This window comes from Antechinus flavipes, chromosome 4, assembly GCF_016432865.1.
Source record: "Antechinus flavipes isolate AdamAnt ecotype Samford, QLD, Australia chromosome 4, AdamAnt_v2, whole genome shotgun sequence".
Lineage (NCBI taxonomy): Eukaryota > Metazoa > Chordata > Mammalia > Dasyuromorphia > Dasyuridae > Antechinus > Antechinus flavipes.
The window spans coordinates 314900144-314925812 of NC_067401.1; the positions used below are offsets into that span (position 1 = coordinate 314900144).

The 25669-nt window shown below is 34.8% G+C and overlaps 1 protein-coding gene across 1 annotated transcript in view; it reads left to right on the plus strand.

The window, feature by feature from the left end:
* AKAP7 (A-kinase anchoring protein 7) overlaps positions 1-25669 on the plus strand; it is a 228146-nt gene that overhangs the window by 179424 nt on the left and 23053 nt on the right. The window contains exon 12 of the mRNA XM_051996732.1: positions 18556-18624. Coding sequence (XP_051852692.1) covers positions 18556-18624 — 69 coding nt within the window. The remainder of the gene's footprint in view (positions 1-18555; positions 18625-25669) is intronic.

A 25669-nucleotide genomic window follows, 5' to 3' on the forward strand; every position in this document is an offset into this window, starting at 1 on the left:
GAATTACAATTTAGTCATTGATTTAAAATGGTGAATAGAAGAGTTTCAAAAACAAATCCATGGTGAACTTAACTGGATACTATCCTTCAAGTTGACTATAAATGGCCATTCTTTAGGTTTGATCATTTAGTCAATTCTAAATTTGCCTGATTATACCGATATTATCATCCACCTTATGCCTTTCCATCTCATCCAAAAGTATGGCATGAGAAACTTTTGTCAGGGCATTGCAAATGTCTAAATACCTTATTCTACAGCTCTCTTCTGTTCTACCAATATAGATACTTTGATAAATCTATGAGCTTATCAACTTGAATACTCCCTTTCCCCCTTGTATATGGTAGCCCTTCTGATAGTACTCCTGGAAATGCTCTGTAAGGTTGTCCTATCAGAAGATACCCTATAAGGTTTTCTATCGTCACATTAAAGGTTTTTCTTCCAGATTTATTTTGTGGGAATGCCAAGGGAACACTTGGGTTGCCCACTGCTTATCTCTTTCTTTCACTATGTCACTGAACCAGCTATTTCTTTCTGGTCACACATCTCTGATATGTTTTATGCTTGCTTCTCCTCTTCACTTCTTTATTGATTTTATGCTGAAGCCTATTCACACTCCCTATGTCCTTTTCATTTTGTCTTTTACATAACCTTCAATTTTAACTCTTTGGAAATAAATACCTCATGACTTGAAGCTGTACAGATTTATTATGCTACATTTTATTGAAAATACTTTCTTTTTGTGTTAGAATTTTTTGCTTATGATTCCTATCTTTCCTTGGCTGATTTTCCCCTTTCAGAATTTTAGTCCGTGAAGCCCTTCCTATTCTTTCTTTAGTTTCAGGGGCAGCAAGATAGTGCAGTGGAAAGAGAATCAGCCCTGAAGTAAGCTCCAGCCTCAGACACTTAATGCTTCCTACCTATGTGACCTAGAGCAAATCACTTAACCCTAACTGCCTCAACAACAACAAAAAAAAATTAGTCTCATCACAGTGTTTTTCATTTTATTCTTCTATTTGTTATTTTACTTTTTCTAACTAATTATTGAGTTGGCTAAATATAAACAACTGTGATTCTGAAATCATTTTTGTCTGTAATCAGTTACTTTTGTTTTTTATCAAGATACACTGAACTTCATTAGTAACTTATTGAAAATGCATAGAACCTTTGGTTTTGATAGATCTTTTAAAGTAATGCAATCCCATTTCCTGTGCAATGCAGGACTCTCCACTATAACTTTTTTGATGGGTTAATAGTCATCTAAACTTGTCTTGAACAGTTCAAAAAAGGGGGGGAGGGAAATTGCTACTCAACAAGGAAAGTGATTCTTTTTAAAGAAAGCTTTTTATTAGGGGCAGCTAGTTAGATAGAATACCAGCCCTGGTGCTCAGAAGGACTTGAGTTCAAATGTGACCTCATACACTTAACACTTCACACTTCCTGGCTGTGTGACCCTGGGTAAGTTAGGCAATTGCCTCAGGGGAAAAAAAAAAAGATAGCTTTTATTGTTAGAAAGATTTTTCTAATATTATTTCAGTAGAGGGGTAGGGATAGAAACCAGGTTACAGTGGACTTAGCATTGGGGGAATTGGTGGAGAAATGAAGAAAAAAGGTATAGACCACATATATGTTCTAGAAATTTGAAAGATTTTTTAAGTTAGGAAAAAAAAAATAGAAGGGATTGTTTCAGAAAGAGAGGAGGGAAAGATAGAAGAAGGTATAATTTGAGGGTACAAAGAAGTCAAAGGTGATACAATTCTGAATACAAGTAGGGGAGTTAGCTTTAGAGAGGAAAGATAACATATCTGAATCAAGAAAGACTAAGAAGATGGCCATGGTCATAAGAACAGATATTTGAAATGGTGAGATGAGATAGGATAAATCAAATTCTGAAGTCCCAAAGTATATTGAAAATGGGTTTGCAAAGTGGTAAGAATTTGGGAAAGATAAAATAAATGAATTATATGCTATTCAAAGGAAGAAAAGGGTGAGATTGGATCAGTTGTCTGGATGGGGCAGTGAAGTGCCCCGGACAATGATGTCTTATCTGCCTTACTAGATTGTACCTACTTTGTCATATTGACTCTTTGTATCCCAACGCACAGCAGTCTTTTGTACTTAGTAGGTGCTAAATACATATTTATTAAATTTCAACTCTTTTTGATTTAGTTATTTAAGCTTATAGTAATTGTTAAGGTATCTTTTTTTGCACTTTTATTTTTATATTCTTTGTTGGTTTTTTCACTTGAATTAAATTTAATTCTTAGAATATTCCCACCAAATGCACACGTACACACACAAACTTTATCCATAGTTTATTCTGAGGAAAAGCCTTTATGAAAAGCCATCAGTTAGATGGCTTGCATTGATGCTTTCCTCCCTGAATTTGTTGCCACTCACACTCCGGTAGAGATGTGAATAAATAAGAGAATTCTCTGCTTTGGAGCTTAGCAGCAACAAAGTGTGGATAGAGTATTCTCTAATAGCTGTAGAATGATATAGAACTGATTACTTAAGATATGATGTGAGTTAGCATCCTGCCATATATAAACTTCTGAATGATGGTGGGGCAGAAGCAAGGAATGTCTTATTTTCTTTTGTACAGGCTGACAGGGAAGTGATAAAGAACATTGCAGCTCTACTTGCACTGATTAAGATGGACCCAATTCCAAGCGTGATAGAAGAGGGCAGAAGTGAAATGACACCACATCTCTCATCTGAGAGAATTGTAAATAGTTTTTCTGTTGAAAAAAAGGCATTAGCTGTCGAAAAGTTGCTGCAGGAAAAAACATTATTACATAAAGTAAGAGCCCAGGGTAGGACGTTTTGTAATTTATTTTTTCTATGTAAAACTTCATATTTTTGAAAGGCCAGTATATTTTATATCTTGAAATGTTTTAATTATTGATCTTGTTTTTTATAAATGCTGTTTCTCTATTGAAATATTTCTTTAAAGAAGTACTTTCTCTTATTAAAAAATTGTCATTGGGAAAACAATTTTGTGATGTTTCAAAGATTGGTACTGTTTGCCTCTAATAAAATTAGAAGCAATTAACAAATGGGATTCTTAGTGTGTTTCTTGACATTGACTGAGGGAGGGAGAATTACATGAGGAAATGAATCTTAATTGATGGTATATCTTTCGGCCAACTGTTAATTTGAATGTTGTCATAGGGCATTTTATGTGGTTTAGGTCATTTTTAAAATAAAGCCATCCCTTGGTCTGATTTCAGACTCATGAAATTTATTTTAAGTATTTTGGAAAGCATGTTGAAGAGGAATTTAAGTAGAAATAACTCTGCTTTGAAATTATTTTCACTACATTTCCCCTGAGAGTGTGCAATTTTAATTAAATTTTAGATCAATAAAGGCAAACATTTAATTACCAAATAAAGAAAAACCTGTTGACATACAATTTTATGAATAAACAATCTATTAAACAAAACAGTCAAAATATGATAAAAGAGGAACTTAACTTCTTTAGCTGTCAAGCCATAGTCATGCATTCATTACATACCAAATATCCTAAAATCACAACAGTAATCCTTGAAGTGCATTTATCATCCCAGTGGAACATTTTTTAAAATTGCATTATTTATTACCACCTTCTTAATCACAGAAAACCAGCCTTAGAGTTATTTGACAGATATGCATGCACATATATGTGTTTGTGTGTGTGTAAATATATATATTTGTGAATATGTGTGTGTGTATATAAATATATGTATGTATGTTATTGTGATGCTTATTTTATTTAAATTACTTTAGCCAATTTTAGGTTTGTTTTTTTTTTTTTTTTAAGATACAGAACCGTGGCTCATTAAGGTCTTTGGAAATAGAACTACTGAGCTCAAAGCTATTCATTCTAAAACTGTGTTATCATAGAAACACATACACACATACACCCTAAATTTAATGTGATACTGGGAAGAAATCCCAGGTGTTAATAAATAAAAAATATGGATTTCTTAATGTATTCGACATGGATCAAACAATTAGTATAATGTTGTATTTAGTTTGGGACTCAGAATATAAAAGGAAGATGAAGAAATTTGGGGAGAATCAGTAGAATAAAAATTATTTTAAAACTATCAATTTTATGAGAATTTATTAGAGACTAGGATTGCTAAGTTTAGAATAGCAATATTGTGGGTGATATATGGGTTATTACAAAGCAAAGGACTAAAATATCTTCTCAGAAATCATCTGAGAATGCAATTAATGTTCCAATCACTAAGAGGAATTATCTCACATTAATAATTATAAGACACCAGAAAAAGTTGCTAAGGAGAGTGTAATAGTCAATACATTGACTATATTTTCAAGGTTTTTATTTTTTTTAAAACATGGTAGAAATATGTTAAATCCAATACATGCATACATATTTTTACAGTTATCTTGCTGCACAAAAAAAAATTAAATCAAACAGGAAAAAAATGAGAAAGAAAGCAAAATGCAAGCAAACAACAACAAAAAGAGTGAAAATGCTATGTTATGAACCACACTCACTTCCTACACTTCTTTCTTTCAGTGTAGATGGCTCTCTTCACAGGATTCTTGTTGAAGAGAGCCACGTCCATCAGAATTGATTATGGTATAATCTTGCTGTTGCCATATGCAATGATCTCCTGATTCTGCTCATTTCACTTAGCAATCAGTCCCTGTAAGTCTCTCCAGTACTCCCTGAAATCATCCTGCTCATCATTTCTTAAAGAAGAATAATATTCCATAACATTCATAAACCACAATTTATTCAGCTTTTCTCCAACTGATGAGCATTCACTCAGTTTCCAGTTTCTTACCATTACAAAAAGGGCTGCCACAAACATTTTTGGACATGTGGGTCCTTTTCCCTTTTTTATGATTTCTTTGGAATATAATCACACTGTTGAATCAAATGGTCTGCACAGTTTGATAATTCTTTGGGCATAGCTTCAAATTGCTTTCTAGAGTGGTTGGATCTGTTCACCTTTCTACCAACAATGTACTATTGCATATCTTTAAAATCAAAAAGGTAGTAATATTTATGTGTTGCTGAATATAATTTAGGTTGGAGAAATTAATAGCTTCTTAAAATTTCTTTTAGTATTATGATTCTAGAATTCTTTGACTTGCTCTATTCATTTGGGGTAAAGTAGAGGAATTAAAACACTTTCTTCACAGATTGTTGTAGAAGTAATGAATCTCTCTCCTCCATCACATTCTATCTGAATCTGCAATTCTCTATATCCCTCTCTTCAGTAAAATATTTTACAACTAAATAGGAGAAGTTGTTGGGGGTGGGGTGGAGTGAAAGTCATAGAACAATGGAGGTGATGGAATTTATTACTTTTGACTTTTTTGGACAAGGCAAATTTGAAGCTTACTAGGGCATAATTTCTCCTTGGAAGAATCTTTGAAGTCTGTGTAAGAGTAACTATTGTGATGCCTTCTTAAAAGATTTCTATGAAACTATTTAGACCTTTTTAGTACCTGTGACCAGATCTTCAGAGTAACTTTTGCTTTTCTGAATATCTGAAACCTTGGGGAGGAGATAAATTATAAGACAGAATAATTAATGAAAGATAGATGGGATTGGCTGAAGAGATTTTTTAAACTTTTTAAAAAAACACAACTAAATATATACAAATAAAAATATTTGCTTATTTCCTTGACCTTCTGATATTCCATAAATCAATTATTCAAAAAGCATTTATGAAGCACCTAAAACCAAGTCCTAGTTTCCTTCAAAACTAAGCGCAAACACTTCTCCATCAGGCCTTTCCTCCTCCAGACTTACTAATCACTAATATCTTATTACCCCCACCCTAAAAAGGTACTGGAGATACAAAGAAAAAAGTGAAACAATCTCTAACTTTAAGGAGTTGATGTTCTATTTAGGGATAAATCTATTTCATATAAATAAGTAAAAAATACTAGGTAATTTTGGAAGGGAGGGGTAGAATGAGATACTCATGACTGGCCTGATGGAGAGAAAAGATGTTTGAGTTAAATTGAAGAGTAACTAGGTTCCAAGAAACAGGTGAGGAAGGAGTACATTCCAGCCTTGGGGGATGCTTTGTGTAAAGGTATAGAGATGGAAGAGGTAAGTTTGTCTGAAGAATGCTGGCATGAAGAAAAATAATTGATTTTAATTCAGATCATAGTGATGAGGTTTAGATTTGGGAAACCCAAATGAAATTAGGGTTTCTGGTAGCCAGGGAGTTAAATGAGGTCTAGTGGCAGGTTTGGGGTTCAGGGAATCAAATGGAGGGGTTTGTCTCCCCTGCAACTCCTTGGGATTTGGTGCAAGCATAGGGTCTCTGTAAAGGAATTTATAGATCCGAAAACCTAGATTGATAAAAGAGGTTTATTGTGGGGATTGGAAGTAAGGTTAAAGTCTGGGTAAGGAAATAAGCGAGGGTAAAGATAAGATGGCACTGGAAAATAGTATTCCAGTGGGCAGAGGCTCCTTTGTATAGTTAGCATGTTTGGAACCTCTGCAAAAAGAGGATTTTAGTTTGGCTCTTTTTATAATGAGAGATTTAGCTAAAAAGGGCCTGTGGGTGGAGTCCCAAGTTGGCTCCTTGATGGGTTTCAGCGAGGGCTAGAATTTGCTTGGTGGGGGTTGGGAAACCCAAGCAGATTGTCAGAAAGGGGGCTGGGACCACCCAACTTGTCTCAGATCCGATGGGGACTGGGACAAGCCTGGATCTCCTATTGGAATTCAAAGGGATGCTTTTGACCAGGATTTGTGAATCAAAGATCCTAGCTTCCTGAACTGATAATGCATCAGCCAGGAAGGGCTGGGAGTAATTTGAAAGGAATCACAAATGCAGTTTCTTAAAGGGAGGGACCACAACCCTCTTCAATAATTCTAATTTTTTTCTCATATCAATGAAGAATAAGGAGAATAAGAATACAAGAGCACTCAAATTTATTTCCACTTCATTAGATTTTCAAACTTTAGTATTCCCCATTCTTTGTCTTATATTTATTCTCTTCCCTCACACCTATAGCCTAGAAAAGAAATTTAGAGGTGGGTCTTTGGAGCAAGGATGATTATGTATGTAAAATATGTGTTAATATGATAAAATTCTATGTTCTCAAAGCTGTGATAGCTTTTACTGAACTAGAGATGCTTTGAGTCTATAGTTCTAATAGTGGATTATATCTACTCTTTGAGAACTAACCTGTGTAATTCTTTGACCAGTACAACCCATGAAACAAATCAATGTACAAAATGGCTCACAGTTTTTGGTGACCCTGTTCCTACTTATATAATGACTATAATATAATACACTATATTACAGTAAGAACATAAAGCATAAAGGCTTAGAAGGAGGACAAAAGGGTTTTAAGAATTGTCATTAATCTAAAATCAGATTTAAGATTGACTTTAAATTTAACTAAACTTATTAATAAATAATGATATCAATAAATTAAGTTAGATGATCTCTGTCCCAAGAGAAATTACGTGAAGTGCTAATAGAGGAAGAGAAATTTTGATTTTGAAATTTGATCAATAAGCCAGTACTTACTCTGTGCTAAGTACTGGGGCTACAAAAACAAAAGACAAGTTTAGTCTTTAAGAAAGTTTCTAAAGATACAATATCTGAAATCCTTAAGGGGGCAAAATTATTTAGTCCTTTTCAGCAGCTTGTTCCAGTCTTTTGCTGTCAACCAACATAATGAAGGGAAATATTGTAGCTAAATGGTAGGATAGGCCATCTTCAGAGAGAAGTTGGTAAAGTTCAACAAACAATTCAATCCTACTAATACTCAATACCTATTATATATAAAGCATTGTTCTCTACAAAGCCAAAACCAATATTTCTTCAAGTAGTATATTCAATTGAAGGAATGCAACATATAAACATACACAAGACATACAAAATTACGTAAAGTTATATCAAGAGGAAGAAGACACTAACAATTAGAAAGATAACAAATTTTGTGTAGAAAATGTCACCAGGGCTATAATTTGAAGAAAGGCTTTCCAAAAGATTTTGCTATTGAGTCTTCAGATATGTCCCTCTTCCTGACTCCATTTGGGATTTTCTTAGCTTTGTCATTTCCAAGCTCATTTGACAGATTAGGAAATCAAAATAAACAGGATTAAGTGACTTGTCCAGGATCACAAAGCTGGTAAGTTTCTGAGGCCAGTTTTGAACTCAGGAAGATGAGTGTTCCTGACTCCAGTTCCAATTGGTTCTATCCCTGCATCACCTAGCTGCCATTCAAAGAGGTAGAAATGAAGAAAATTCATTCTGGGGAGGGACACAGTGAGGAGGGAACCTGTGCAAAGGAATTAAGTCAACAGATGGAGTGTCATGCTCGGGGATTAAGCAGCTGTCAGGCCAGTTTGATTCAAATGGAATATGAGTCATAGAAAATATGTCTAGAGTAGGTGGGAGCCAGATTGTGGAGGGCTTCAAAAGCAATGCTAAGGAATTTGCATTTTATCTTAGAGGTAAGAGGAAAGATTTTTTTTCTTTTCTGTAGAGAAATCACATAATTCAGGTCTGCATTTTGGTAATATCAGTTTGGCAGCTAGGGGTAGAGACTGGAAGCTAGGTAACCAATTAAGAGACTGTTTCAAGAGTCCAAGCAAAAGGTGATGAAATAGAGTAGAAATCTGTGTGAGTATGTAGGAGATATATGGAGGATGGTGAGAAGATAGAATTGGATGGACAAAACTTGGCGATTGACAGCTGGGAGAGTAAAGGAAAGGAAAACATAAAGGATGACTTGGTATCTGGAATAATGGTGACACCTTCAGCAGAAATTGGGAAGTTTGGAGGAGGAAAGCATTTAGAGGAAAATAGAATGAATTCCATTTTAGACACATTAAAGTCCTATAGGGAGTTGGTGTTAAAAGAATGATGTTCAGACGAACACTTAGGGGTGTATACATCAATTTTGGAGTTATCCACCTAAAGATCATTAAATCCCTTACGAGATTACAAAAGAAAACATGTAGAAAGAAGTTCTTAAAGAAATACCATACTTTTAGGTTAAGAGATAATGATCTCACAAAGGAACTGAAAAGGTACCTACTGACCATTGGTTTTGTCATATGTGTTACTGGGGATAAGAAGCATTTTTTTCATGGGACTTTTGGTCCCCTGATAAGTGTGAACATTTAATAGAGAACCCTTCCTCCTCTCTGAAAATGCTTTACTTAAAAGCCTTTGGTCTCATATTTTTTATTTTCAAGCCATATTTTCCCAATATATTTTTTACCATCATCCTTGCTACCAACTTGTCACTGAGTATAAATTCATAGAAAGTATAATTCAAGGTATAAGTTCATAAAAGGTTAGGTTTAGAGCCAAAAGAAAATTTAGATGTCATATACTTTAGCCCCTTCATTTTAGTAATGAAGAAACTTAGACCCAAAGTTTTGAAAATCTTGCCCATTCTCTTATAGATTATTAATGGCAGAGCCAGGGTCCATGCTTTGGTCCTCTGATTCCAAATCCAGTATTCTTTCCATTATGACACTCTCTCTGAAATTAGCTTACAGTTTTTCATAGAGTTATTTACTTCTCCATTTTGTGAAGTATAAGTGGATGAAAAAAGTGTAATTATCTTCATTGTGGTCACAACTTTTATTTTGAATAGTGTACGGTGTGGTGAGCAAGTATCTCATGAAATCATGCTTCTTTTCCTTTCATTTTCAACAAAGCTAACCTTGCCAACTTTCCTTTTTTTCCACTGAAAAAAAGAACCTTTTATTTGATTGAATGAATGGTAAGATTCAGGGAAGGTTTCACTTATATTACACAGATTGAAAGATTATGGATGAATTAGTATATTAGTGGAAGAAGTACTTACTGTATTGGGGGTACAGATTTATAAGCATATTGAAGAAATATGTAGTTGTTTGTAGCTGTTCATTTATAGTTGTAGAAAATAATTTCCAAAGGCTTTAAGCTGTCCTCCAATTTTAATTGACTGGGAATTCAATATCAACATTTAAAAAATAAGAAATATATGTATTAGTGTGCAAACAGAAAGTGGACTGAGTATGTATCTGCATAGTATGTTTCCATTAAGTGTTAGTAAGATAAATGACCTATAATGAATGTGAAAAAGACTTTTAATATACTCTGATGACCGTCTTGATATTTCACACAATTCTAATGTACTGTTATGAATTTCCATTATAATAGCTATGCTTTCTTGCACTTAGCATAATAGGTGGCATTGGAGAAAATACCTTTTCCATTATTAATAACTAATATTATTAACATTTCTTCCATAAAGTTCAACTCAGATGCTTCATCATGAGTTGTGTTTGTGTGTCTGTGTGTGTCTGTGTGTGTGTGTGTGTGTGTGTGTGTGTGTGTGTGAGAGAGAGAGAGAGAGAGAGAGAGAGAGAGAGAGAAGTGATCCTATGTTCTTAAAGGCTATTTTAGTTTACTTCAAGCTTAGAATATGGACCCATCAATGTACTAAATGTGTTTCATCTTGTAATCAAATTAACCAAGTTAATGAAGCTCGTTTTCAGAAAGCTAGCTATCAAGAGGTTTGGAAACAATTGTCTTGGTCACAGAATAAAGAATGGTGAAGAGGTAAAGTACTAATCGACTTTAGTAGGAGAACTTACACTGATGAAAATCATACACACATAAAGTTCGGAAGTAGGTAAGTGCAATACTGTGCATGTAAAATAAAAACCTTTACCAATGAATGTGTGCTCTCCTTTCTAAACAGAAGAAAATATAAATGTTGCATCATACTCAATCCAATACAAAATAAAGAAGCTTTCATTATATTAGAGAGGTAGAGTATACATGCTAACCACCATGTAATTTGTGGAATTACACAAAAGAGGAATGGAAGCCCTCTGAGTGGATCAGTTATTGAGCTGTATTGGCGGTGTCCAGTATATGGAAAGTCAATGGCCTATGGAAATAAATGAAGTTAGAAACAATGGTCCTAAATTTCGCAGTGTCTACAACCAAATTATCTCTGTGTCCCAGTTTTTCCCCCCAAAACATATTTCTTTTGCTTTTGATGGCTGGTAGTGGCTTCATTTTGTGCATTGTGGAAAAAATGATTAGAAATCAGAGAATAAGTGATTAGAATATATGACTATCACGTTCCCTTCCAGTTGTAAAACTGTGACCCTCGTGTGAATGTTAGGGATCATCCTAATAGGCAGACAATTGCTGCAAAGAAAACTATTAACACATTCTAGTTAACAGGAAAATAACTAGTGCAATTTATTTATTATCTGTTATGTCAAAAGATTTTAGAATAGTATAAAGAATACTGACTCTGAAGTCTAAGGGTCTGGGTTCATATCCTCCCTCTGAGGTTTATTACTTGTGTGACTTAAGCAAATTCACTTAATCTCCCTGGGTTGTTTCCTGATCTGTAAAATGTAGATAGAGAGTCTTTTCCAGCTCCAGACCTATGATTCTGCAATCTTAGTATGCTGTCAAAAAAGTCTTTGTTCCTTTAGAGGTCACATTCACATCCTTAGGAATTTTGCAAGAAAATTCTCGAGCACGTAGAAGCACATAAAGGGCAAGATTGTGCCTTTGTACTCTTATTAATTTCTGTTGGACAAGACTGCTTTAGTATTGAATGCTTGGAACACAGTGGAATGTCTTGCTTTACTTTACTACAATAAAACAGATTTGAATATCCTCTAGGTCAATTTAGATCTCTTGAAATATGTCAACCTTAAATAAGACCTGTCATAACACAATTAGTACATAAGGTGCTGCTAACATCAGTACTTTTTAAAACTAATTTTTAAACTATAGCATAAAAGAACACAGCTTCAAGGCACCTATTCATTCTAACTCTTCAATCTCTGTATCATGTTGCACTTTCTCTTTCCCTCCCTTTTTTCCTTTCTTCCTTCCTTCTTTCCCTCCCTTTCCTTATTCCTCCTCCTCCTCCTCCTCTTCTGTCTCTTTTTTTTCTCTCTCTCTCCTTGATCTTTTTCTTTCTCCCTCTTTTCTTTCTCTCTTTTCCTTTTTTTCTCTCTTCCTCTCTTATCATCATCATCATCAACTAATATTTATCTGGTACTTTAAAGTTTGCAAAACACTTATGTTACCTCATATATATACATACACACACACACACACACACACACACACACACACACACATATATGGCAAAGTGACCAAGATTCAAAGGTTGGTTGAGTGACGGTTGCACTATTGACCCCATTACACATATACTCCATTGGGTGCATGCTATCCCTTTGGGATGTCTTCTGAGATTTCATCTATATGCAGATGCATGGGGATAGGAATGAGGGCCAGAGGCTCTTAGTACAATTAGCTTAGGTCCTTTTCCCCAGAGATTCTGGGGATGACTAATGGATAAGGAATATTATTACCCTAAAGTATAATTACTAACTTGAAGAGAAAAGATTATGATTTTTCAATAATCCCAAGAGTAAAACACAATTCTCTGTGCAAAGTGGGTATTTAACAAATGTTTGTTGAGTTGAATTGAACAGGTCTAATAAAATGAATTGCTACTGATATAGCTATAGTAATAGTATATTTGTAGAATGTATGAGCATCTATAGAACGCTCAAATTAGAGCATTTTATTTAGATTAGAACTGATTTATTTTCAGATTTCCAGAGATAAACAACTAGGTTATTAGATGATGGACATTTCCCCCCACTACAAACATACACAGAATAAATTAAGAAATGTTGACTATTTTTTTCTTCAATCAATGTTATTGATTGGAAAAATTTATTTCCCTTCATGCATAAAATAATGTATATTATGCCCATATACTGTGATTGAACTTAACCTGTTGACAAGTTATTATTATGCTTCTTTCCCTACTGACTATTCCCGATACACGCAAAATATGGCAAGTGTTTGGACTTTATCCCTGCTTAAGAATCTAAATAAATCTCTTTCTTTCCCATTTGAGTCAACATGTACTTTTTAATGTCTGTTGCATTCAGAAAGTACTTTGCTAAATGCTGAGGACTATACAAAGATATATGACATGTTCTCTGCCTTCAGAGATTTCATAGTTTTAGTAATTATAATATGTTCCAGAACTATCCAAATTCAAATAATCTTTCATTCTTAAAACTAGAATTAAACTTCTGATTACGCATATGTGAGTTTTTCTTATCAGCAAGAGAGCACCATTGAAGTGCATGGACAAATACATGTTATTCCTTTTTTTCTTTGCTTTTTTTTGGTTGGCGAGGCAATTGAGGGTAAGTGACTTGCTAGTAAGTGTTAAGTGTCTGCAGTCAGATTTGAACTCAGGTCCTCCAGACTTGGGGGTCTTATTCTATTCACTGCACTATCTAACTGTCCTAACCCTTACTTTTGCAATGACTAGGGTTTGTTTTCCTTTTCAGTTATGCATTTTCTTTGATAACATCCTTTACTTTGATTCTGGGAAGAAATTGACAGGAATCATTGTGCTTAAAGGGCAGGCTTGAATGAGTTGTGATCTGCTTTCACACTGATGTAATCAGATCTATGTGAGTTTTTAAAATAATAAAATAAAATATTTCACTGATTTATACTGTGATTTTGAAGGAAAAATAAATCAAACAGTTTGTAATTACTCTTTACAATTGAGAGGTTGATAAATTGTGAAGCCCTAAAATGAATCTTTTCCAACTGAATTTTCTAATACTCTATGATTATATTATATTTAGAAATTTTGGCTTTAAAAATTCACATCTTAAAATTTAAATATTCTTGTCTCATATACAAGTTCAATTATTATGTCATTGTACATCAAGTGAGCATAGAGAAGTATCAGTCCCAGGGCCAGCAAAATGCCTGAGTGTGGTCTGAACCAGATTAAAATATAATTGGGAAATATTTGATAAATGAAAATACAATACAAAATAGATAAAAATTGTAGTTTTCTGAGGCACATTATCCATTTATTTCCATCTGAATTTAATACTACTAATCTAGAGGATTATGTTTTTGATTTGGGAGTCAGAAAGTCCATGGTTTAAATCTCATTTCTGCCACTTAATACTTATGTGACCCTGGGCATATCACTTGACCTCGGGGCCTAGGAAAACCCTAAGATTTATTGAAATTAGGTTGCCTGAATTGGTGAAGGGAGCTCCCAGACCAGGAGTTCCATTATACTGATGAAATCACATATCCTTCATGAATTCATGTCAAGATATATATTTTATTCACTGATATTGAAGTAAAATTTAAAGTAAATTTATGAGAATATGAAGAATATTTTAAATACTTATTTGGAACCTCAGTCTAATCTGTCTGATTTTAGCAGATATTTTCATTTATTCTACAAATCTTTGTGTCTTTCCAATTCTGAAAACTCATAATAGGGTAGTTTCTTATGATTGGAAAAAATGTATGGCATTACCTGATTGATGATGCTCAAATAGTTCCCCATTCTTCCTTTAAATTTATAAATATATATGTATGTGTATATATAATTTAAAAATAGACTTATTCTGTTACTTTCAAACAGATGATGACCTCTTTCTTTAAAAAAAATGCTTAGTGGCTATCAACCACAGTGTGACATTTAATTTGTGAAATTCCCAAGTTGCTTTCTTCTGCCACATTTCACCCTCTTTCTTGATGAGTACTGAAAAGGACATTTTTCCATTAAGTGCTACAGAAACAAATTACCATCATCCCCTCATCATTTCTTACTACTGTTAGGGGAAGGGTATGGAAGGAGAGAAAGGACTGTGAAGTCTGTCATTGAGAACAATCTTTGAGTTTTCTAATGACTTTTCTATTCAAAATTGCCTTATTCAGCAGAGAAACAGGATTTAATAATATTCCTTGTCAACATGATAATGATTGCAACATTAAGTCAAAAGTGGCATCCTCTAGTTAAAAACAAGCTAGTTTCATGACTTCAACTGCATTTAGTTCAGTCCCTGAATTTATTCAACCACAATGGGATTTTATCTTTAAATAATGTCTGTGTCTTTTTCTTTCCTTATTGTAGCTATGCCTGTAAATTTGAGGTTTATCGAGATACTTCTGTTCTGATTATAAGGTCTACAGCATGGAGGGTGAGGTGGGAATAGAACCACAGAATTAGGAGTCAGGAGATCTGGTTCCTAGTCACAGCTAACCCTATGACTTTCAGCAAGACACCTCTGGGGCTCATTTGTGCTGTCTGTAAAATGAGAGAATTGGTTCAGATGATCTCTAGGATACTTTGGTTTTGTGATTTCCAGAGGAGTGTCTCACCATTGAAGTAGCCAAGTTGTCCTGAAGATTTCAGATGAGAACATTTAACAAAAGATTTTTTTTTTTTTTGGGCATAAAACCATACTATAGGTAACATGTCAGATTCTTTCTTCTTTCTCTCCCCCTCATCTCCTGCATTCTTTGAGTTGCTTGCTTGCATCACTCTAAAATATTAACAGAACTTCATCATAGGAGTTGTGCCCTCATTTTCCAGCACACATTGAGTTCCCTGCCCACCTTCTTGTTTCTTAGGGAGAAAAGCAAGTATTTCCTTTTTAAAATAGTGTACAGAAAGATTTTTCTTTTTGTTTCAGTTTTCATTTTTGTTCCGTATGTAATTGCAATGTTAGCATGGGGGTGGACAGGGATGGGGAGGGGCTGAGTCCTTTTTTGTATGTGTTCCTTAGTTTTTCTTAAAGGCACATAAAGAAATCTGCACAGCAGGTATGGGTGGCTCTGATTTAACCTACAGTCATGGGAGAGTTAGTAGAGCATACGGCTACTTTTTTCAGTGATTGTCAGTCCTGAAGCAATCATAAGGAACTGGAGGGCAAGGAGGTAGGTGGAGCTTTTTGGTTCCCTTCTCTTTTCTCTCTCCTGCGCACTCTCTCCCTCTCTCGGGCTTGTCTCTCTGTCTCTGTCTCGCCCTCCCTATCCCTCTTTTCTCTCTCTCTGCCTCCGTCCCTCCCGTCCTCCCTCCCTTCTCTCCGTCTCTTTCCGTTCCTTGGGGTGGAATAAGAGTCTGCTCGCAGCCTGTTAGAATCACCTGCAGTTTCTGTTTGGGCTGTATACAGTGAACAGAACACGGAGAAGGAAAGAAAGCACCAGGTGCCATGGGTCAGCTCTGCTGCTTTCCTTTCTCGAGAGATGAGGAAAAAATCAGTAAGTGTGACTTGTGTGTTTGATGAGTGCCCGACTCTTTCATTGCTGTTGTCTGCTAAGCGAGTTCTTAGTGCTGCGGGGAAAGAGCAGAATCATCAACTGTGTGTGTGTGTGTATGTGTGTGTGTGTGTGTGTGTGAATGAAAACGACTGATGGGTGTGTAGTTAACAATCATCTGTAAGATCATGCTCAAGAGGGGATGTCAAAGAGATATTAAAATAACTTATTTCTGGCTTCCCCCTCCCCCATTAGTTTTTGAAAGCTTATCTTTACTTTTAGAACTAGAGATGTTAAAATTCACAATTAGGCTTGAATTTCCTTAAAATATTGGGAGGGGGGGAGGGATGAGCATAAGATAGCTAGTAGGAAGTGGGCTACATATTCTTATCTAAAACCAGCATATTTTCAGGGCAGGCTCAGTGATAACATATAGTGAGTTTTTAAAGCTGGATTTAGAAAGAGAGATTTTGCATAGGTAGATACTATGAGCTGTCCTCTGCTTTGTTCTTTATGGAAGTAATTCAGTTAGGTAATCAGGTTACTTTGAACAAGTAATGAAATAGTTGGGCTGTATTTCTGCTGATAAAAAGCCCTTAACTGAATATTTTTAAATGAATATCAAACAGTATTCCACATCTGTTTGTGGTATGCACATCAGACACTAGTAGAAATGATGACAAATGCACTGGAATTTTTTATTCATTGTCAATGTGTATATTCATTCATGTTTTATTAAATTAGCTGGGATTTTGGTATTTTAATTTATTTATTAGATGTAGTATCTTCCATAAATTGGCTCTTCACTAGAATATTTACTTTTGTCTAGTTTTCTAGTAAATGTATTTCCAATCTTCCTTTAAAAAGTGCAGCCAAATTTTTGTCTCATTATGACTAAATTCCATTTCACCCAGGTCTACAGAATTTTGCAGTAACTCATCCAAAGAATCAAAATTTCTGCATCTGGTTTATATTTCCTGCTGTTTATTCCTCAGGAAACTGGCAAGACTCAAATTTAAAAAATAATGAAGCTTAACCTTCATTTATTCATTTGCAAAATAAACCAGTTTATATAAAGCTTGTAAGTTAGCCACACAACATATTTTGAATATAGCATGGACATTGAAAACTGTGAGCCTTGATTGGAATTTAGAGGCAGTGTTGTGAATATTGTTTGCAAAAAAGGCGTACAATTTGTGATAGTCTTGTTTTTAGAACCTCACATTGACCTTATATACAACCAGCTCCATATTATCACTTCACAATGACTAGATTTGATGTCTCATTTATGAAATAGGCAATTTGCATTTTCAAAACATTTCTCAAAATGGCTTATACTTCCTGAACATTTTCAGTTTATTCTTATCAACCCATCTTTTGGTGAAAACACCCCCTGAAGCAACTTTGCCTTGAACAATTAGGAATGCAGAAACCTTCCTCTCTTGGTGCTCCCTGCAAACACTGGGCTGCCCCTTCTTCCTGACTTCTTCCAAATGCAAGTTTATTTCCATTCTCTTTGAAGTCAAGTTTCAAAGCAAAGTTATTTCTTACTGCTTGTATCCTTCCCTCCATGTCTGTGAATTCCCTCACACCACTGCTGAGAGCCACGTCTCTTGTACCATGTGAGGCATGTCCTCATTCATAAATGGCTGTCAGGAAGTGGTGCACCCTGCATGTGAAGTCATAATCTCATTTCTAAAAAAGAAAGTGAAGGTGTCTGAAGTAAGAGATCTCATCCAAGCAAAACAAATCATGGTCAGGATCCATTACTGAGCTTGCTCCCTTTCTCATTCATACTCTTTCTGATAGCTTTGTCATTGTGCTCCTACTTCTGCTGGGTTTCTCCTCTCCTTGTTTGATTTTCTGTTTTTATTTTGGGAACTCCCCCCCCCCCATTACCATATATGTTTCTTAAAACCTTTTGTTTGCTGCAAGGAGGACTAAGGGTGTCTATGCTAAAGGCTCAGGTGGAAAGATGAGTCCCATGCTGTGCATGCAATGCATACTAAATGCTTTTTTAAAAAAATCATCAGAGAATTTTTTTCATTCATTTATTTGAGAAATACTTATCCAGTGTCCAGAAGGCTCTTTGAACATAGTGCTACATACTGCATATATATTAGCTCGTGAGTATGAGGTCAACAGTCCTGCAAGTTGGTTTGATTTCAAAGGGAAAAATGGCTAATAAGGTTCAGGAGCCACAAGGACACTGAATATCAGAGAAAGAGATGGAGCATGTTTCATCATCCATCTATCCATCCAGCTTTTCATTTATCTATCTATCCAATAAACATTGTTAACTGTCTACCATGGACCAGGAACATGTACTGTGTAGTTCACATTGTTCACATCCAGTTTGATTTGAATAAGGGAGTGGCCCTGAGGGTGAGTTTAGAGGAGCTAGATTTGGGGGTAATTGATGAAAACATGTTGTAGGGGAATGTTTGAATTTGTGGATATCATTCTCAAAATGCAGGTGAGTTGAGAAGCCCGAACTCAGCAGTGCTACAGGGATACAGGAGCAATATAGCCCCATGGCAAAGTGGTAAGAGTTCATTAACTTTTCTTCCCTCCCTTTTTCTTGTGCTCATTCTTTTTCTCTTGGTGGTGGTGATAGAAGCAATTTAAATGTCATTTGGATATTATTGCTGCTAGTATCTATGTATAAAAAAAACCCCACAGGCATCCAGATTTGAAAAAGAAATTCAGACTGTATGTAATTCCACACAGACCCTACAAATCTTTAGGAAAGACCAGATAAATAAGATCAAGGTAAAATAAGCCAGAATAGAATTTGGGGGTGAATTTAAATTTTAAATTAATTCACTTAATTAGAAGTTATGTTCTTCCCATTTATATCTTTTGTAATAAATCTAGTAGTAAATGTAGAATATAATTTGAATTTTCTGTAACAACTAATAGTAGTACCTCAGAATCATCATTTTGAACATCAAAGATTCATGTGTATAGTTCTGTACATGTGAAAGATATAAGAAATTCAGATAAATGTATACTATGAGGCAAGTTGTAGTTTTGAATAAATTCTTAATACAAGCTTTTTTCATTTATCTCTTATCCTTAGAAACGAAGTGGGGGGGAGGGGGGTATACTCCAGTTAATAAAGGATGTCTACATTTGTGTTTCATTTTGATTGGAATTTTGATGTATACGCTTAATTACTTAGTTCTTCTCATAGAAGAAATCAAAGGATAAAAGCAAAAAGCTCTCTGACTAGTGAACAAATATTCTATATGCTCCTTTCTTCTTGCAAACTGGTATCTTTATGAAATGAAGTCTTTACCTTAAATATTAATGAAATAATTAACATTTTTGCATTCATATATTCAATAAGTTAGGAATATTTTAATACTGTATAGTAAATATACTCACATATAAACCTTATATGTATGGTTGAGTTCATGCATTTAAAGGGATGAGTTAGCAATTTCAGGATAGCCCTTTTTTTTCTTGGAGACTTTGGTTGTTCTCATGTCATTTGTAAAAATTAAGCTAGATTGGCTTTTTATTGGATGGGGCAGTTTTCCTTATATACGTTGAATACATATGGTGATTGATGTTAAGGGTCTCAATAATTTCCAATTTTTATATGCTCCTGTAGCACTTATTATTTAAGCTGCTTATTTTCCTTTAGAATATGATATACTGTGTTATTGTTTATATTTTGAGGTGTTGGTTCTCTTTCTTTCTCTCAGATTATAAATGTCTTAAGAATAGGAACCATATTTTATTCATTTTGTACCCCCCAATGCCTTGGTCAGAGACTATACTACACTTGGGTTTAATTTTTTTTTAATTTCATACGTACAAGATGGAGAATCTTGACTAGACAGTCAAGTAATTCATGTGAAAATTATCGCTTGCTTGTTAACAGACTACAAATTCAGTATGAATCAGCTGTGTGATATAATATCCAAGAAAGTTAATGTTCTCTTTGGTTGCATTATAAAACATAGCTTGCAGTAATAATGAGGTGATAGCCATTCTTTCTTTAGTAAGACTTTATCTGAATATTGTCTTTGATTCTGTATGCTTCATTTTAAAGATGAGGTTGATAACCTGGGAAGTATTCTACAAGTTCTATAAGAACCATAGGATTATAGATCCAAAGCTGGAAAGACCCTCGAAGCTCATATACATCAAACCTGAGGCCTAGAAAAACCAAGTGATTTTCTCAAGCTGCACAAAAATAACCAACATTTCATGTAGCACTTCAAGGTTTGGAAAACATTTATATATATTATCTCAGTTGAACGTCATAACAGTCCTGTTATATATGACATGGCTTAGGTTGCATAGCTAGTAAATGCCCAAGATAGAATTTAAACTCATGTGTGATTGACTCCCCAAGTCCTGCATTTTATTCCCCACGCTTTATCATCATAGTAAGTGTAACAGGTGGAGTTAGAATGAAGTTCCTTGACTATAGAATCAGTGCTCTCTCCTCTATACTAGGTCTGTCATTAGGAAAAAAGATCAGAAGTATTCCATTTGTCATCAGAGAACAAACCTAGATGGAAGTGGCTAAGGAGCAAATTTAGGCTTGGAAGGAAAAATATCTTCATATTTGGAACTATTTGAAAAATAGAATTAGTTAAATATAGAATTTTTTTAATGTGATTGCACATATATAACATCAAATTGCTTACCATCTTAGGAAGGGAGAATAGAAGGAAAAGAGGAAGAAAATTTAGAACTTAAAATTTTATTTTTAAAAAATGAATGTTTAAAATTGTCTTTACATGTAATTAGAAACATAAAATATCAATTAAAAGAAAAGATAAAAACAAACAAAAAAAAAGAACTATGTTTTATATGTTTGCACATATATAGCATATTAGATTGCTTACTGTTTTAAGGAGTCAGGATAGAAGGGAAAGAGGGAGAAAATTTGGAACTAAAAATTTTTTTTAAAAAATGAATATTTAAAATTGTCTTTATATATATTTGGGAAAAGTAAAATGCTATTTAAGATGAAAATAAACAAAAAGAATAGAATTTTTTACCTTGGGCAGTGATGGGGTTTCTCTTGTTAGAGATCTTCAAACAAAGGCTGGATGATAGCTCATGTATTAAATAGACTAGATTTATTTTAAAGGTGTGGATTGGACTAGATGTCCACTTAGACCTCTTCTTGTTCTGAAACTTTGTAATGTAAGATGACAATAGTAATTATGATGATGATGAATAAAAAGTAAAAACTATTCTCATACATGGCTATTACTGGCACCAGTTCTCAGTTTGCTGAACATAACAGACTTCAGTATTTAAAAAAAGTCATCAAATTGCTGAATTTATTATATAACTCAAGTCAATATTGCTGACTTTTCAGAGAGAATTGAATAACTAATATATTGGAATAAATAATATAATTGAACTTCACATGCCACTAGTGAGTTGACTCTAAGCAAATGTATAATAGCCACAGCCAATTTTCTCTTACTCCCCCCAAAATGAAGGCAGGAGATGTATATGTTTCTTTCCTTTTTAAGAAAAGTCCTTGAAGAATCATTTGGCTGGTCTCAAAGGGGCTAGACCACTCATTCTGATCTTTGACCTATATCAAGTCATGTAGTTTGGACTGGTTTCAATCTTCGGAGAGCATTTCTCTAATGAATGGTTAGGTTCCTTTTTTTCATAATCACTGGGGGAACTCATTAACCCTTCTTCAACTCTCCAGGTACTATTTTCAATATAGTAAATTAGATTATAACTCATAGCTAGATGTAAATTAGATTATAACACATCTAGCTAGGGCTTCCCCAAAATGAGGTAATAAAAACCCCCAAATTTTAGTGTATAATATGAATCAAATATGGGAGAGATATAAATATATAATGAGAGAATGCTAAACCTAAAAGAATCATAAATTCATATTAACAGAACAGAATTCAATAATGTGAACTTATAATTACTGGTAAAATTTGCTAAGAGGCTAGTACCCAGAATTGATCAGAATATTAAGGAGTTGTAAGACTGCTTAGTTAAGCATTTTGTCTTTCATCTTGGCTTAATACTATTTTAACAGTTTTTAGTACATGTCTTCTGGTTAAATAGCTGGACTAAAAAAATCTTATGAATAATGCAGAAACTTCCCCTGCCACCAGCCAGATCTCATTGAATCTAAGACTTCCTGAAGCCTTGGATTCATATAGTAGCCTCTAAGCCTAGACAGTCCAGGAAAAAACATAAAAGAGACAAAAAAGCCAATTGGAAATGTGCCTAATTCCTGCTTCCATGTAGGTCAGGTGACCATGAAGTCAAGTTAAAGAGCCTGTCTTCCCTCATTTTTCAGTTGATTCTCATGATGCAACCTGGAAAATCAAAGGAAATACTTGATCTTCTTTTAACAGACCCTATACTATTTGTCCACTTAGGACTTACCACTTCATTTTGACATTTTTAAATGTCTTTCAGTATTGGGCTACCTTATGGTCAGATATAACCAGGAAATTCCCCCAAAGAACCAAGTCATTGCTATATCATGCATATATGTATATATATATATATATATACTGAATTTTTGGGGTACATGCTTCTGTGGATAAAACCCTTATTGGCCAGTGTGAGAGCCTAGACCTAAAGTTTTATTTTGTTTTGTTTTTCTGATATTAAGTAAATCATTTACTAAAAATCTCTTCCTCCTTCCCTTTCCACTGAGAGAGGTAAAGTTCATATTAAAGGTACTTCCTTCCCTCCTCAATTTATTAAAAGGGAAAGTCACAAAGACATGTAAGTAGAATATACAGAATTGCTTCTTCAATCTCATCAATGGAGGTACGCTCCAAGAATGCAGATCCTCCCCATGCTGTCTCATTCTGAGACCCTTGTCTGTGTTTTCTTAGACTTCCTCCTCCTCCTTCTCCTCCTCCTCTTTCTATTTAGAAGTCTAGCTAAGGGCAGCCATCTAGCTCTTTTGACATGATACAGAAACTCCTGGAGCCCTGGAACTTTCTTATCATCAATTATTGTTAGTCTCAATCCATAATCACACATCTTCCTGTTTGTAGCTGTTTGGCTACAGTTTTTTGTTTGGAAATTATATGCCTTTTGTTTATTCATTGGGTGACTGAACACCCAATGTCTTTTTTCCCCCAAAGTCTGTTATATTCTATGAATTGTAGATAAATCTACAGCATCAGTGGAAGAATATTGTTGTGTAAAAGGTAGACCTTTTTGTAGTGGAAAAAAGTAATGTTGCCAAAAACTGTTTACATAAGAGAGGAGAAATTCCCCCCATTCAGTGGATATAGTCAAAAGATAAATAATAGATGAAGAGTTATAAATGTGTTAATAACGTTTAACTACCAATTATCTCCTTACAATATCCAAACATCTTTCCTGTTGAATAGCAAAGATCAACACCATTGTTTGACTTCAAAATAAAGCATATCTTTGAGGTTAAAAAGTGAAATTATTAACTTTGCAGAGAATTATAGCAAGAACCAATAATGAAGGAGGGATCCTGAAAAGGACTTGCTCTTAGGAAATACAAGGTATTTCTCTATCCTCTTCCAGTCCCTATCTGCCATGGCCTCAACAAGTACCCTTAATCATATTCTCAGCAGTTGAGGATTTTTATAAAAGTTAAAGGAACAACTGAGGAAGCAGAGAAATAAATACAGTCCCTCAAACCAGAAGTATCTTCAAGCAATGTGACTTTTGTCATCAGAGAAGAGAACTGGCTATAGATTCAAGAGAGGGCTAGCCCTGAAAATTGATGGATGAGCTAACATTGACCCAGGGTACCAGGCTAGGCAACTTGCTTAGCAGAGACACTAGGAGTCTAAGAGGGAACTTTGGGACGATTCCATGAGAAGAGCTGAGAGTCTTTTGGCCACATATTCTCTGTATGTGTTTACCTCACCACTATTGTGCTCCAAATTTGTGTCCACATTTCCTGAAGACCCTCTGCATATTTGTGTGTGTGTGTGGGGGGGTGCCTCAGGTTTATGGGAGGGTTCCAATTTGTAGCTTTTGTACTTCCCTTTGTCACTTATAAATGACTTTGCTGTGAAGTAATTGTGTCTACTAGTATTACTATTAGAGAAACTGAAAGGACTTTATGAGCAACGGAGACCCATATGTTACGCCCAGAATCCAAAGTAGTGGCTTCCCACTGGGAGTACATATTTGAAAAAGTATTCCAGAGAGGTTATACATAAGTTACATTTGATATTATTATTCAAAGGATTATTGAACAAAGTTATTCCTGTTGTTATGTCTTTGTAACAAAAAGTTCCATCTTTTTTTTTTTTTTTTTGCAGTACAGTACTCTTATAATGAAGCTACATGTCTTCAAGTCCAGTCATTGAAAAATTAAAATTATGTGTCACTCAGTAACAGAAAGATACATAGTAGGTATATTCCAGGAGAATTCCCCTAGAGAAATGATATAAAGAATTGTCATCAGAGAGATTCATGACCAGAAAAGATGGCTCATTATTGGCAAAAGATAACCCAAGCACTTTATTAATTCCCATACTGTTCTATTAATGTTATATGATTTTTAAGAGAAGTTCGAATCCGCTTTTATAAATGACACTCTCAGGCTCAGTTAAAGTAAAGGTAAAATTTAATTATATAATGCACGGGATAGAATGCTTGCAATAACAACACATACAGCAAATAATGCACAAGAGGCAAAGAATAATAAGGATTATGATTAGAATAGCAGAGAAAGAGAGAGAATACATTACTCAGTACGATCGAGGGAGCTTCAACTCTAATTGGACGGCTGGGAAGGCCCCGATATTTCAGCCTGTGAGTCTCGATCGGGAAAGTCTTAGGCAGATCGTCATCTCCATAGGTGAGGCTTCAAAGTGGAGAAAGCTTTGCCCACTCTTTATAGGGGTCCAAACAAAGAAGGCTTTGGGCCAAATGAAGACCTCATCTAAGACAAGGATGCACCAACTAGGGCTTCAGGTGGTTATAATCAAATGTTGCATTGATAAGGGGGCCAGTCCTTATCAACAGCAACACTTCCAAGGAGTGGTGAGTTCCTGGAATCATATAATTGGAGCTAAAACACCCGTGGTACATGCCTGTCTTATAATTAAAAAGGAAAGAGTTGAAATATATGTTCTTATGGGTCAAGGAACGGTCAGGTTTTCATAGGAGAAGGAGTTAAAATATATGCTCTTGGGGTGAGAGAGTAGTCAAGTCCTCACAGGGGGAGTCACATCCTTCCTGGATTGGGTTCTCATGGTTTACATGGGAATTAGGTTCATATGGGGAAAGTCACGTCCTTACAATGATTTGAAATGAACTTACTACTAATAAGGAGATTTCTTATTCACACACAATGTCAGAGAAACTAGAAGAAAGTCCTTAACACATTAGATAGAGATTTATAGAATATATACAAGAGCCACTTGGGATGAACAGTCATGGATATGATGAGGTTTAGATTTGGAGAACCAAAATGAAATTAGGGGTTCTGGTAGTCAGAGTTTAAATGAGATCTAATGGTAGGTTCGGGGTTCAGGGAACCAAATGGAGGGGTTTGTCTCCCCTGTAACTCCTTAGGATTTGGTGCAAAGGTAGAGTGTTTGGGGCACTCCCTTCTGGCG